The sequence below is a fragment of the Erpetoichthys calabaricus genome, chromosome 2, assembly GCF_900747795.2.
Source record: "Erpetoichthys calabaricus chromosome 2, fErpCal1.3, whole genome shotgun sequence".
NCBI lineage: Eukaryota > Metazoa > Chordata > Cladistia > Polypteriformes > Polypteridae > Erpetoichthys > Erpetoichthys calabaricus.
The window spans coordinates 260,788,397-260,804,198 of NC_041395.2; the positions used below are offsets into that span (position 1 = coordinate 260,788,397).

General features: G+C 41.0%; 1 protein-coding gene across 1 annotated transcript in view; it reads left to right on the plus strand.

Moving 5' to 3' along the window:
* The window catches only part of papss2b (3'-phosphoadenosine 5'-phosphosulfate synthase 2b), a 60,288-nt gene that overhangs the window by 27,613 nt on the left and 16,873 nt on the right, over positions 1-15,802 (plus strand). Inside the window, exons 2-6 of the mRNA XM_028795417.2 lie at positions 1,033-1,147; positions 3,995-4,230; positions 9,463-9,601; positions 10,419-10,537; positions 11,406-11,519. Of these exons, the coding sequence (XP_028651250.1) occupies positions 1,033-1,147; positions 3,995-4,230; positions 9,463-9,601; positions 10,419-10,537; positions 11,406-11,519 (723 nt within the window). The remainder of the gene's footprint in view (positions 1-1,032; positions 1,148-3,994; positions 4,231-9,462; positions 9,602-10,418; positions 10,538-11,405; positions 11,520-15,802) is intronic.

The window sequence follows — 15,802 nt, forward strand, 5'->3', positions numbered from 1 at the left end:
TTTTGAAAAGCATTGTTTGGGGAGCAATTTTGACTTAGTGGTGCACAATTTTTTTTTTTTTGTATTTTCAAAGGCTATGTACGTCCACCCAAACCACTGAACCTCTAAATTATAAGGACTCCAAAGGGGGGCCTTCCAAAGACTTCAAGAAGGCAAAACTTGAAGGTGAAAGGACATCGACAACACCAAAACTCCTAGTGGGAGCAAGTGGGCATCGTCATTTATTGGGCTGGTCCACCACGCCATTAGGCAGGTTTTCAGTTGTCACTGGGCTGGAAATATTTCCCCCTGACAGTAGCCACCCCCTGCTGTACTTTCCTCTAAAAGTGGTCAGTTTGATGAGAGAGACAGAGAGGAAACAATGAAAACAGGGGGCTTTATCCAAAAAAGAAAAGGTTGCTGTGAGAGAAGGGGGTCGAGTGTCTATTATTGTACAGGACTAAATGGACAGCCCATGTCTCAAATAAAAAACAAGAGGTTTGATTACTTGATTACTTAGATTTTGACACGTCTTAGACGGGTGTAGCACATGTAGTATTCATATAAAAGATCTTAACAAAACATTAGCTTAGTAAAGTCAAAAATAGCAAACAGAGCCCAAGAATGAAGCCCTAGTCAAACTTGGACAGCATCACACAAAGCACTGTGAGACCATTTCCAGCAGATCCAAGCCTGCCAGCCACCCACCCAGCCCCGCTGAATTGACATATACGTAAGTGTCCGAGACCGAAGTGTTGGAGATAATGAGCTCACTTTTTCCTATTGTCAGGTGGTGGCCTTTAAGTAGGAGAGGTTTTGTCAACAACCAGACTTTTTTTTTTTGGCTGATGATGTGTAAAAGTGTGGACCAACTGTGTTGAATGCTGGGAGCCACCTAGACAAATCATGCGGCAGTGACTTGTGCGACACTCTTGCATTCATTTTGCTTTTTTATGCCTCTTTGTTAGCTAATTTTTTCTTGCATGTGGATGGTGCAGATGGAGGTGTCTTTTTTTTTTTTTTTAAATACTCTCCCTTTGTTTGCTTTGCCAGCATAAACACCGCTCTACCAACGTTGTGTACCAGGCACACCATGTGAGCCGGAATAAGAGAGGGCAGGTAGTCGGCACCAGAGGAGGCTTCCGAGGATGTACCGTCTGGCTAACAGGTAAGTGATCTGCTTCACTAGTTGGTTGTCTTTTTCACTTTGTGTCACAGTCCATCCATGTATGAGTATTACTGAACCCCCATTTCCTAATTTTCAGTCTGAGCCTAACCTGAGATGTAGAAATTGATCTTGCGGGGCACACTCTTGCAGACACTGAGAATTACACATGGTGGGACCATTCAGAGTAGGCCTGTGGGACATGAGGGGCTCCTGGAGCAGATCATCATACAGCAGTGTGCCGCCTTGTCTGGGTCCAGACGGTTATAAGTTCCATTTTACAGTGAATTTTGTTGCTGAAGTTTTGAAGCTCAGCTTTCTTCTGCACATTATTTCTCATCAGTTGAACATTTTAAAAAAATGTGTTAAACTATTGTATCAAGAGGAATGATGGATTGAAATCAGCACGTTTTTTGACTTGGCTTTCCTTTTTGTTACACACATGGAACAACAGCAGAAATATATACAAGGCCGTTCTTTAAAAATCCTAGATGAGCAAACTGTGTTGTATATTTATATATATTTTATAACATCTTGACACTCCTAACAATCCCAATACAGTACTAAAGTTTTTTCCCTATGCATGCTTCACAATGGCAAGTCAGATGATTTACCGTGAGTCAGAGGTGGGCTTGAACCAGCAACCTGGCGCTTTACTGTGCGGCTCCTTAACCATTAGGCCACACCATATATCTGCCAGACTAACAACAACATGCATGGAAAAACTGAAGAAAATCCTGGTGGTACTCCCACCCAGATTCTGAGAGTGGGAAAGGAATGCAAGGACCAGTGGCCACTAGAGGGAGCCATAGCCTGGCATTGAACAAAAGAACACAAGACATTTTACAGAACAGATCACACCATTCAGGGCACCAATCAGGCACTCCGGCTTTTATTTTCTTGCTTCGTGGCTATCTTTGCATGGCTCGCTCCGTCAAAGACGTCCAAAGACATGCAGGTTAGTTTGATTGGCAATGCTAAGGCCTTTTTTTTTTAAAATGTGTTCCATGACTGGGCACTGGGAACCAGGGTTGGTTCTTGCACAGTGTTCGTTCTGAAGGGTTAGGCTCTGGCCATCTTTGACCTTATATTCGATTATGTGAGTTTGAAGATATCGTTTTCAGTCAAGCAGACCACTGATTCTGTCCGTCTTGCCTGGGAAGAGATAATGGTGAATTTGTGTCTCATTCTAAATTTGTCCACGCAGTTAATGTCAGCAGATTAGTACCCCAAAGAAGATCATGGGATGAGGTTACTGGCATGACCTGCTGAAAGTTCTGAATGGTGGTGATTAGTATATTAGTATATTTCACAGGGGCATGGGATACACTTTTTATGTTTTATGCATTGTAATCAATAACTGGGTGAGAGTAGATCTTTATCACCAACATTATTTAACCATACCCTGGGATTGGTAATATGATGAATTGTGCACCCATTGGTTTATATGATACTATCCGTCTAATGGGTAAATGGGTTGTCCATTTGGTCTGGTATAATAATACATATCTGATGCCTTTCCCACACAGCAACATTTTCCTCATCAGACAGAGCCACCTGTTTTTGCTGCTTTCTCCCGGCGTCACTCCTCAAACTGACCACTCTTAGATACATAGACAGTTGTCCTTTTATTAAGGTGGATGTATATGACCTGCGGTGGGTTGGCACCCTGCCCAGGATTGTTTCCTGCCTTGTGCCCTGTGTTGGCTGGGATTGGCTCCAGCAGACCCCCGTGACCCTGTGTTCGGATTCAGCGGGTTGGAAAATGGATGGATGGATGGATGTATATGACTGCTAGATGGGAGGAGCCTTTCAGATTCCCATTATCCCGTATTTTTAATTTGATTATTAAGAAATTACCAATATAAATTTTCTTTTGTTATATTAATGCTTTCTATATCCTTCCATCGTACCTTTTGATTGGTGGAGTATCCACAGTTTGTCATTTTGAGTAATTCATATCAACAGGTGTTAGTTCGATACAAGATTCATTTTGATTGGTTCATTTGATGGTCCAAGCTGTGCTTTAACAGTTTTATACTATATAGAGTACAAATGTTTATATTTACTGTATACAGTATATGGATCAGTTTATCAAGTCTTCTGAAATTCCTCACTGCCCTCCAAAGCCTTTACTATGGACTGTACTGTAAGTTAAATGAGTGCTGTCAGTTGATTGGCCTACAAAAGGCTGCGATCGGAATGGCTTTCCCGAACAAAATTCATAACCATGATTGTAAATGAAATTATGCAGGGCAGAACTAATAATTTTTTTTTTTTTAATAATTTTTTGCATTTATATAGCGCTTTTCTCACTACTCAAAGCGCTCAGCAATTGCAGGTTAAGGGCCTTGCTTAAGGGCCCAACAGAGCAGTCCCTAATGGCATTGACGGGATTCGAACCGGCAACCTTCCGATTGCCAGTGCAGATCTCTAGCCTCAGAGCCACCACTCCGCCCTTACTAGCAAATGGTCAAACGATCCTGTTGCTCCTTCAGTTATTTCTCCATCCATCCCTTGTTCATTATGTTGTCACAAGCCTGTTCTCACAGCATGAGACACCAAGCAGGAACAAACCTTGGATGGTGTGCCATTCATGCTGGACACACTTGCACACCCGCTCACGCTCATTTGATTAAACCAGACCAAAGTGTGAGGTTTCCCACCCCCACAGGAAACCCCCATAGACAAAGGAAGAATGTGTACACAGTCAAGAGCCAGGCTAGGGACTCTGGGACATCACTTTGCCAACGAGGTTGTTGTTTTATGTGGCTGCTTTTATAGTGAGTGCTGACACAGGGGAAAAAAAGGTTATGTTGCTACTCTAATTCTGTTGCTCTTGACTTACAGGACTGTCGGGTGCTGGAAAGACAACAATAGGCTTTGCTCTTGAAGAGCACCTTGTTTCCCATGGGATTCCCTGCTACTCTCTGGATGGTGACAACATACGTCACGGACTGAACAAGAACTTGGGTTTCTCAGCTGCAGATCGAGAAGAAAACATTCGAAGAATCGCAGAAGTCGCCAAGCTGTTTGCTGACGCCGGTCTTGTCTGTATCACCAGTTTCATCTCCCCGTTTGCCAAGGTGTGACTGAATACCAGTTCATTACTTAGCCAGTGTCAGACTGTTCTGTTCCATCCTTGATGTTCATCCTTGTTTTATCTTAGTAGAGTAATATATTGCTCTACTTTCCCCTATTGTATTATTAATAAGTAGCCTTTGTCAGAATGCCTACTCTCCCCGACTTACCACTGTTTATAAGGTATTATAGTATATAACTTATCCCCACCTTCCCTTCTATATCTATAGGCAATTAGGTGTAGTAAAAGACAAGCAGGAGTTAAGTTACACATAAAACAATGTATTATTGGTAATATTCATAAGTAATAACAATATGCAAAGTATATTTCAATATTGGCAACCATACAACCTGATTAAATGGTGATGTGTAGTTTCAGGCGGCACACAGACTTGTAGTTATTTATAATGTCTCTAGTTAAGGCATCATTGGTGCTCAACTTTCTTCAGAACAGGCCGTATGCCTGTTCCAGTATGGCTGCTGAGTTGTGCTCTCCATTGTGTTGTCTTCTTCAGTTCATGGTGTGATGGTCTTCATCAGTTTGGTAAGAGAGATACTTCTTTTTCATCAGAGGTTAGTAAGAGAGAGAGAATGTGGTTGAACAAGCAGATTTATAGATTCTCTGTCCAACCCGTAAAGCCAATAGGACATCATGGTACTTAAAAGCTTCTGATAGAAGCCAATTCCAAACAGCCATGCTTCAGACCAATGGGGCAAAGAAAATCTTAACACCTGCCATCCCCCAAAACCATATGTTAAGGTGCAGCTTGGCTTCCTTGCGGGGGTTGAAAGACTTTAGCAGAGAAACACTCGCCAAACTGGTTTAAGGCACTCACTAATGTAACACTAAATTACATTGCTTTGCCTAAATTACAAATAAAGACATACAAAATATTTATCAAGTTATATGCAAAATCTTATATCACAACAATCCTGCATTCACACAAAGCTCTCTGGTCCAGCACTAAAGTCACCACAGCCTCTTTTAAAGTGATTTATCTTTTCTAGTATGCCTCATTTCAAGAAGCCAAGGGTTAGGCTTTGTGAAGCAGGCAGGACGCTCCAAAGGTGCAACACCATGGGCTAGGAGTCCACTAGGAAAAAAACAAAAGGCGGAAAATAAGAGCAGGACTTGAGAAGAGTGAGCAAAATTCTAAGTCACAAGATGAGGCAAAGAGGGTCAAAAATGTAAAAAGGGAAATTCAAATTTCAAAGGCAGAAGCTCAAAGGCACACTTCAAAAAGCCAAACTAGGAAAATCAACAATGCAAACGCAAGTGAAAATGAGCAAATTATCTCAAAGCCAGTAACTTAAATAGGCGGGGAGTGATGATGCAATGCATCACATGACCGGCAACAAGGATAGTAACTGTAAACAATAAGGCTGAGGCCATGAAAGCATAAAATGGCAGCACTCACGATGCACAAAGATCTTAAGATGGAGTTGAAATTATATCATCATTGCAATCAAAGTATTTGGATGTAAGGAATAAAACAAACAAAAATGATTCACTGAGAGTGAAAGCAATAGGAGTTATTATAGCTCCTTCTGAAAGAGGCATAGTAATGGCTGACATTTTATAATTCAAAACACATATGCAAAGGATCTAAAATTTCCCAGAATTGGTCAATAGAACTGGAGTAAGGTGTAGTTATCGAATATGTCACAATTATCACTTGCCTACAGTCTAGTTAATCAGTCTGCCAAGTGGCATCATGCTGAGTTGTTCAAGTGCGTACTTCTGCCATTTTTTAGGCAATTGTGCACATGATTTGGGGATTTTTATTCCAGTAATCCACCAAAGAATTTCAAGCTATAGTGATGGTTGTGTTTTTGATATTGATGGACTTTGTTTTATAGTTTGTTGACAGTGGACAGGCTGTTAATCAGTTACATTACACTAAATTGCTGAGGCGTATGCGGGAAATGGCCCACCCAAAACTGTATTTTGCACAATGACAACCCACCTGCAAACACCACCATGTTAGACACAGAGTTTTTAGACCAAGAGCAATGTGGTTGTTGCTTCACACCTCCCGTATTCGCCAGCTCTCGATCCCTGTGACTTCTTTTTGTTCCCAAAATTAAAAATGATACTGAAGTGAATAAGGGTTTGCTACCATGGAAGAAATCCATGAAAAAACACCAGATGCTGTAGACATGGTAACAAAACATGAGTATAGAAAATGTCTCCAGGCGTGGGAAGTGTATTGCATCTCAAGGAGAGTAATCTGAAGGTGTCTAATAGAGAATTGCTGTAAGTTTTACAATTAGGGTGTTTTTTTAACAATTCCAGGAATTTGGACTTCCACCCTCATACTTGGAGACGCAAAGTGTATTTTGTAGCACCATTAGTAGCACAAGTTGTACATTTTAGAGCACTGGCGCATTGAAGCAACATTCTGCGAGAGGGTCACACAGTGAGTTATTGCTTATCATCGCTGAAGATGGTGCAGTCCAGTCTGCTGGGGCTTGACCAGTCCATGTACAGTCCATGATCAGGGGCTATGGACACAGCTAATGGAGTGTCATGTTCACAGGTCTTTCACCTCACATGGCAATTCATAGAGGACACCACATATCTGCTGATGATGTAACAATATCAAAGAACCATAGACACATGGAATAAATCGCCAAGTAGTGTGGTGGACAATAGGACTTTAGGGACCTTCAAATCCTAACTTGATGTTATTTTAAACAATCTAGGTGAATAGGATGGGTAAGCTTATTAGGCTGAATGGGCTGTTCTCGTCTCAATTATTCAAATGTTGCATAATGTGACTTGACCCTCTCTCGTTGGCTTCCCAGTGGATAGCACTTTAATGGTGATCATGAGCATAACATGAAACTTAATAATTTAATAACATGCATCTCCCCGTCAACCTTCATGCTGCATCTCTTCTTCTGTTTTCAAATGTTTTTTGATCTCAAAGGTTATTCATTTTTACAAAATGTATACATTTATGATTTGTCAAGGAGGGTCATTTGTGAACACTGAGGACTGGGCAGGTGGCCTTATGTTTTACAGGCTTAGCCAGTAAGCCACACTACCTACAGAAGGTAATGAAATACTAAAAGGACCTGGAGTGCTGTGGCAAGTGCATGTGAGGACACACATAGTCAGACCTCATCAGGATGTTCTCAGGTCATTAGGACAGACTACTATCAGGGTAGCACAGTGTGGGGGCAGCCATATCTAAAGCCTCCCAGCAATGGGACAGACGACACTTGCTGTGATAGGGCATTTCTGCCTACCCACTGAAGGGAGATGGCACTACAAAGAAGGGATGCCCCTGTGGTAAATCTTTTGGGAGCACAGAGAAATACAGGTCTTGGAGGGCTCATAGCATGTCAGAGGTCCTGTGTAATGTTCAATGATGGCAACCTGCAGTTGCTACTGAGGACGCTGTAGATCAGACTGCTTTTTTAAAGGGGAAACCATGAAGGTTTGGCAAAAGACTCCCAGATCTCTGGGTGGTAGCACATGAGCCTGCATTGGCATAGATGGTGTTTTATGTTTAACGGAGCAGGCAACTTGGAGGTCTCCTTGAGGACCTGTTGTGTTAAGTTCTACACAGAGCTTGGGGTGGAGGGGATCCTAGCTTGGTATATGACCTTCTTTGAAGAGTATGGAGCTAGGAGGAGCATCTGGAGCAAAGGGGTCACCAAGCAGGAGGAAGAGATGCCAGTGGTGAGAATGAAAAGTGACTTAGGAGGAAGCCCCACCCCACCAGGTAGACAGGGGGTTCAACTTAGCAATGGAGCACCTACTAGGGCAGCCTGGTTGTTCTTGTTTTTTGTTATGAGGAAGGTGAAGTTAGTCATTTTTTATGGTTTCGGCAAATTGTTTTTTTGGATATTCTTGAAGCATGTTGGGAAGTTTGGAGCCTCAGAGATTATTTTTGGTATACAGTAATTCATTCTGTCATCTGGAGGTTCTGGAGTTGTATATATATCATTATGGTTATAGTTCCATTTTACTGTGATACCATTTTGTTTTACCATGGGCCCCGTCATTTTGTGATCCTGTTGCCATGATGTGTTACTCAGTTGTTGGTGATGTGGTCTCGGAAGTCACACTGCTGTTATTATTGGTAGTTTTCATACATGAATTCTGGCTAATTATTCATCTTTTCTGGGGTTTTGTAACTCGGGGATTCTGATACTGAAGTCAGATTTAATGAATTTATTGAAGGACTTGTAATTTATTAGCATTTTGCCTCAACACCATTTTGTTTTTCCTTGGGCGCAGCCATTTTGTGGATTCCACTGTAATGACGTGGACCTTGCTTACTAGGAGTGTGGCCCCGACTTTGAAAAGTCAATCTGTGAGAGGTTAAAGGGTCGTCGTGTGACCCGTTTTGTACACAAGTTTGCGGATAACAAACCTATATTTCTATTGTGACTTTCAAGACCTTTGTTTATGATTTCCTGGTTCTCGAATCTTTTTGCTTTTGTCCCTGACCTTTTGATTTTCTTCCCGTTTTGTCTTTGTTGATAGATCTGATGACCTTTTGGTTTTGATCTCAGCTAGTTTTTTGACTTTGCATATCTGCTGGTCCTTTTCATATCTACTCTAGTTATAAAACTGTGTGACGACAATGACACAATACTTTAAATAGCTGGCTCCTCAGACCTGAAAGTATCTGAGACTTTGGATAATATAAGAAAACGCATATGAGAAATTTGGAGTGTGGTTTCTGGTATTTGAAGTTCTAGCGATCCTCCTCTTGACTATGAGTTACGTTTTAACGATTTGGTTTTGGTCACAGATCTTTTGATATCCAAGTTTTCAATTTTCTTGGTCCAGCCATTAACTCTGACTGCTCGCTCCTAGTGCTGGCAGAACAGTTTTGCCTTTATCCAGATGTACCTTAAACTCCTCACTAGTATAGCACTGTTCTATGATAAGCACACCATTCTGAAATATCCTGCGTCCTTGGCGTCTTTCCAGATATGAAGAGATGTCAGGAGGTCACTCTCTAAGCTCTTACAGAAAGTGAGGCCTCTTTTCCTCATCTACTTCCTTTCATTTTTCTATAAAATTTGCCCTTGAAGTGGATCCCATTACAAATGATGTGATATCAGATGCCAGGAAAAAAAACTGGCAGGTTTGCCTAAATGCATTTGCACAATGTCTGTCCTCATTTCGATCTTTTGTTTGCACAGCTGATGACTTACAAAAGTACAGTACCTCTGGTGACACAGAGGATGGTAAACGTTCCATTTCTTTCCAGGATCGTGAAGAAGCTCGCAAGATCCACCAGAGTTCCAACCTGCCCTTTTTTGAGGTCTTTGTGGACGCTCCATTGGATGTGTGTGAGAGCAGAGATGTGAAAGGACTTTATAAGAAGGCTCGAGCTGGGGAGATAAAAGGTATGGCTGAAATGGACAGAGGCTGGCCTGGACACTGAGGGATGGGTGGTTTGACACTAATTTAGTATATCAGGGACATTAGAGTCTTTATTTCAAAAAACAATGAGGACCATTGCAGTTAGCTCTTGTTTTAGTGCCTTGCACAAGACAGTCTAGTAAAAATCCAGTAAAAATCAAATATGACGTAGCAGATATAAAATTAAATGTTGTGCGGAAGTCAAGACTTTGGGATACAGTAGGTTTCTGATCTCCTGGGTCAGTATAGTTATGAATTCCTGATGTTTTATAATTTACTCTGAACACTGATTCATTAATCAGCCCGCTTGTTTCAGTTCCCAGATAGCAGTGGGCACAAAGAAGGAATCTTTTGAGTCTTATGTACAGCACCCTCACCCATGCACCCACGGCCACTTTGGGGTCCCCAATTAATCAAACACACACTCTGAAAGAAAACCCACACAGACATGGAAAAACTCCATAGAGGCAGGATCCAGGCCAGACTTCACACCTTGGACTCATGAGCCATGAGACACCGCTGTTTTGTCTAATTTAAAACCTGTTATTATATCATAACACAAATGCCAGTTTTAGATTTGTAAATGTAGAAAACTCTTTACAGGCTATTGTTGATTCTGACACTGCTACATCTTACTGTTTCTTTGTCTTCATTGACTGAAATCCACATCACCACTGGAATGGCTGCTGACTGCTCCTCTGTAATGGTAGAGCTTGTGAAATGTTTAGCTGAACAGTTTTTGAACCGATGTATATTTGAAGTGGCCACCTCTTGTCTGACCCCTTTATTCCTCTTGTATAGGATTCACTGGAATAGACTCTGGGTACGAGAAGCCTGACACCCCCGAGTTGGTGCTGAAGACTGGGGAGACATCAGTAAATGAGTGTATCCAGCGTGTCACTGAGCTGCTTCAGGAGAAGGCATGTGCATCTTTAACTGGTCATACTAGAAAACACTCGAGAGACTCGGGCTAGATTCTCATTTGGATATGTTTGTCCATCCATGTTCTGATCCCACACTGTCCAGTTCACAGTCGGGGCTGGAACCAATCCTGGTCACTTCATGCGCTGGCTAGGAACTGACCCAAGAAAGAGAGCCAGTCAGATACAGAGGATATCAATGCACACTATGCTAGCTGGGTTAGGCTCCAGCAGACCCCCGAGACACCCTGTTTAGGGCTAAGCAGGTTAGAAAATGACCGACTGAGTGACTTGTGACCATCTTGTTCAGGTCAGCGAAAACCAATGTCATAATGAGTTTAGTATTCACTGTCGAAGGTAAAAATTGTTGGGTTTGCCTTAACAGCCATGGCTATTATTTAGTTGAAATGTGTCATCATTTTGTTTTTATTTTAAAGCAGAGTTCAATTTTAGATGTTTTGTTTATTAATACCTTTTAGTTTTTATCTTTACTTTTATGATTCTAGTAGACTGCCATTTTGGGTATTTTTTCCTTGTCATCTGCCATAGTATTGTCAGTGATAGCGCTCCATTGCCATCTCATGATGACTGGACGGCGCTTTATCTCCGTTGTCATGAGTCTGCCCTGGCAGCATGAAAGATGAGCCAAAGTCGACCCTGGATGGGCTACCAGGTTACCACAGAGGCCTGTTCACAAACACACCCACATTCTTTTTTTGTAAGGTGACTGTGTACGTTTGGGCTGCTATTTGGAAACCGAAAGCTCAAGAAGAAAAATAGAAACTCTGTGAGAAACTGAAGCAGGATTCAAGCACTGAGAGTTGGCCCATCTGATTGTGACAGTGTTTTATGTTTTGAATTCTTACAGGATATTGTTCCTACTTCAGTGACAGAAGAAATCAAGGAACTCTTTGTCCCAGATAACCAGTTGGATATGGCTCGAGCGGAAGCAGAAATGCTGCCTGCTGTCCAGATTACAGAGGTATGATGTAGTCCACGCTCAATTTACTTACCTCTCTACTGACCTCCGAAATGTTATGATTCTGTATGTTAGCAATGTTCTGTATTTGGCGTCATTCTCATTGCCATTTTGTTTTTCACTGGGCGCCACCATTTTGTGTCAATGGTATAGTAGGGAGTCCTAGAAGTTACATGATTGACGTCATCAAAATTGGCACATCAGATGTGTCACTACCCGAGTTTCCAGATAAGCAAAAAAAAAATCAGTCTTTGGCCATGTATTAAGAATTCCCAGTTCTTGGCTTTTGTTTTATTTTTTCATACTGCAATTTTTGATTTGTGCCCACCCCCACCATAATCTACCATCTACAGGGGAGGAGCGAAAGCTTTAGATTTGTCAAAAATTTCGATCTCCGATTAGATCTCGACATTTTAGGGTCCCCTGATACCGCAAACATTGATATCTCGATATTGGGTGTGTGTCTGTCAGTGTGTGTCACAGTTTGTTGAGGATGGTCTAGAGCTAAAACTGCTGGATGGAAAAACACCAAACTTGAAACTTAAGCCTGTTATGAGATGATGATGTGCTGATTGGTTTTTGACCCAAATTCTGCAAGAGAAAGAGGAACTCTAGAGGATTTTGAGCCTAATTGCAGAATTACAGTATTTATTATGAATTCGTCTCGTCAAATGCTATCGTAATGACCTATTTTATGATCAGAAAGATCAGCATCAGAGCAGTAAATAATTACTGAAATGTTATAGAATAGTTTGGGTAACTTGGTTTCTAAGGTGCAAAGCCTACTGTGTCCCGCATCTGAATTTTTGGGTATAGATTTGGGTATTGGAGTTCGATTGGACTGATCTTTGGTTTGGACTTTCTGCTTGGTTATGTTTCCTCACCTGGGTTCTCATATATAAAACCTTGCTTAGATTCCATACTATAATTTTGCTTACATTCAAAAGGCAAAGATGGTGTATGCACACACAAAAAAATCAGATTTATAAAACCTTTATAATGTGTGCAACTAACATAAAGTGTATACATAACTAATCCTGATTCCACTCTTTCACCCTCATTCCTCTCTGACTGCTTGCAGGAAGCTAAATCAGGGTTGTCTGCTAACTTTCTCAAATTAAACCGTTATAAAACAGAGGTTCTTCTGGTAGGAACGAAAACAGTTTTGGCCAAATGTAACAGTATTCCTTTGATTATTGATAATTTTCTAATTTCTTCTTCCTGTCAGGATAAGAGTTTAGGTGTTATTCTTGATAGTACCTTAAAATTTGAAGCACATATTAATAATATCACTCGGTCTGCATATTTCCATGTACATGATATTAGTCATCTATGCCTGTTTCTTACAGCTACCAGCACCGCTATTCTTGTACAAGATCTGGTTACATTTCTTATTGATTATTGTATTTTTATCCTTTCTGGTCTTCCTCACAAACTCCAACTAGTTCAGAGTGCTGCTGCTCATCTCATTACCAGAACCCCTTCCATAGAACACATTACTCCTGTCCTTCCATCAGCTTCACTGGCCCCCTGTTAAATACCCCACTGATTTTAAGACTTAGCTTTTTACTTTCAATACCCTTCGCTGTTTGGCACCTCTGTGTCTGTCTGATCTTCTCCATATCTCTACTCTTTCCTGTATTCTTAGATCCTCCTCCTCCTCTTTTAATCTTATTATAACCCCTGCTCACTTGACTACTATGAGGTTCAGAGCTTTCAGCCGAGCGGCCCCTCATCTCTGCAACTGTCTCCCATAAGAAATCTGTAACATTGACATTCTTCCTACCTTTAAATCCCTCCTTAAACACTTCTTTACCCTTGCTAATTTTGTTTGATATAAAGTTTAGTTGATATATTTAATTTTAATTAACTGGTTTTATTGTACCTGGATTTTTTTTTATTTATACTACATTATTATACTATGACTATTGCTATTAATATGTTTTGTACGGTGTCCTTGAGTGTCTTGAAAGGCACCTATAAATAAAACATAATAAGAATAGGCATTATTACAAACGTTAATTGACATGTTCTACCTTCTTTATCTGTGTAAGGCCAACACCTATGAGGTAAAACAGGATGAACAGGGTTTATTTTTGATTATCAAATATAAAAGGGTGATGTTCATTTATGATTCATTTCAAATGTATCATGCTGCTTGACAATGTTAATCCTAGATGGTTTGCACAAGGCAGCTGTTTTGTCCTTTTCATTTGGGGCATCACAGTGCTTCAGGATAAAAAACAGGTTAATCTGCAATGTAAAATCTGAAAATCTTTTGTCATCTTCCTTAACTTTAGTTTCATTAAGTAGAGGAAAACAAAAGAGCTAATGGTAGGCTTCTGTAGGCACCGGCTGCACCTTCACAATCCCTTCAGTATTTCTGAGATTAAGAGTTTGGGAATTCTCATAATGTATCATATATTTATGGAAATGACCAGCAGGCTATGTTTCTTATGGTGCCTCTTATGGGATGTTGATACCTGTGTTGGTGGACTTCCATCACTGCATCTTTCAGAGTGTTCTCACCTAAGAGACCACCATTCAAGAATAAAATAGAAAGAGAACAGTGAAACTGGTTCAGGGGGTCATTGGCTGTCATCTCACAAACATTAGACATAGCTCTGGGTGGACTGCAGCTGTGGTAGATCTTTGGTCATCACAGAGGACTGTCACCAACCTGGTCAAGAGCTCAAAAAAGAGATACAAGAGCAGAGAGACACCCCGCACCGAATCCTTCAGCAGCTCCTAACTACAAGCAGTGGCACACACCTACATTATGATTTTCTATCCGAAGTACCCGACTTTTCCCAGGTATATTTGTAGAATAAGTTAAGAATGCCAAGTTTTTTATTTATTTATTTATTTTATTTTTTTTAAACGGTGACCCTGTTGTTATTGCTTGCTGTCCCATCCATCATCCACACTGCTGCTCCACAATGTCTGTGCTCTTGGGAGTCAAGAATTTGTTCATTTTGGGTCTAATTGGATTCCAGAAGTGCGGTAACTCCTTTTTTTGCGTTGCAACCATGAATGCTATCGGGTCTGACTCGTCTTCTTAGTTCAAGGTGAACAGTTCAGAATACTTAAATTATGAAGAAAAGCCAACAAAGTAGGAGTTAAACAACAACCCTTTGGTTCTCCTTTGAGTTGCGCTGCATTTCCATTCTCAATCAAGTCTCACCCAACACACACAGCCCCCTGCAAAAACACCAAGATACTACTTTGTATATTACAACGGATAGGAGCAGCAGGCAGCATTGCTCAGGTAACAAATCTTTAGCTCTGGTCATTTTGTCTGATGGTCTAGCTTGTCTTTGAGCAAGCAGGTGGCACTAATGTGCAAACTGTAGAACATTGGGAGGGGAAACCCACTGGGTTCCAAAGTAGGCTATCTTGTCTGGCCCAGATTGGTCAAAGGGTGTAGTATTTTATAGGGGACATGCTCTCCGATTATATGGATTTATTATCATTGCCCTTCTGCCATCATTATATTCATACATTGCGACAGTCATGCTGATTGCTTATATACGGCACTGAACAGGGTGACCTTTAAATACTGTACACTTGATTCTGATTTAATGCACTTAATTTAGTGCACTGCTTGCACTTTGCAGTTTTACTGTTTTTACAGCTGAGAATTGTCCTGGTATATGTGCTGGTCACATACAGCCATAAATTCAAGTGGAGAATACTGTATATGAATGGATTAATAAGTGAATGTCAGTAACAGGGAAAACCCTTTAGATTTAGAGAGATGAAGCCTGCTTGTTACAGTTGACTAACTGGTTTAAGAAAAACAGAAAGTGTACCTCAGGTACGGATGTTACTGCAGCTTTCACAAGTCCCTGAAATGGCTGGCCAAGGGACATTACGATACGATACAATACATCAAAAAACTATAAAGTGCTACTTTATTTGACACTCTTCAGGTTTTTAGTATTTATTTAAAGTTCAAGCTGTTTTTTTATTGGTTTTTATTGTGACACGCCTATCATGGTGGGTCAACCCTTGAACAGGCAATAAAATCCAGGTTTTCTTTTTAATTATGCTCACATGTTGTAAGACAGGCCCAAAGAAAAAGAACAAAAACAAGGCCAGCCTATAGTGAACGGGTCCTGGTGTCCTTCTCCATCACGATTGTGCCCACAAACACTGAACTCTCAAGGCTATTGTATAGAGCAACATCTTAGAGCTGCAGGAGTCGCCTCAGGGGTGTCATAGGGGATTGGGGCTAATCGCACTTGTACCTGGTCTATGGTTGCAGTTTCCTCTCTGAATCTCTG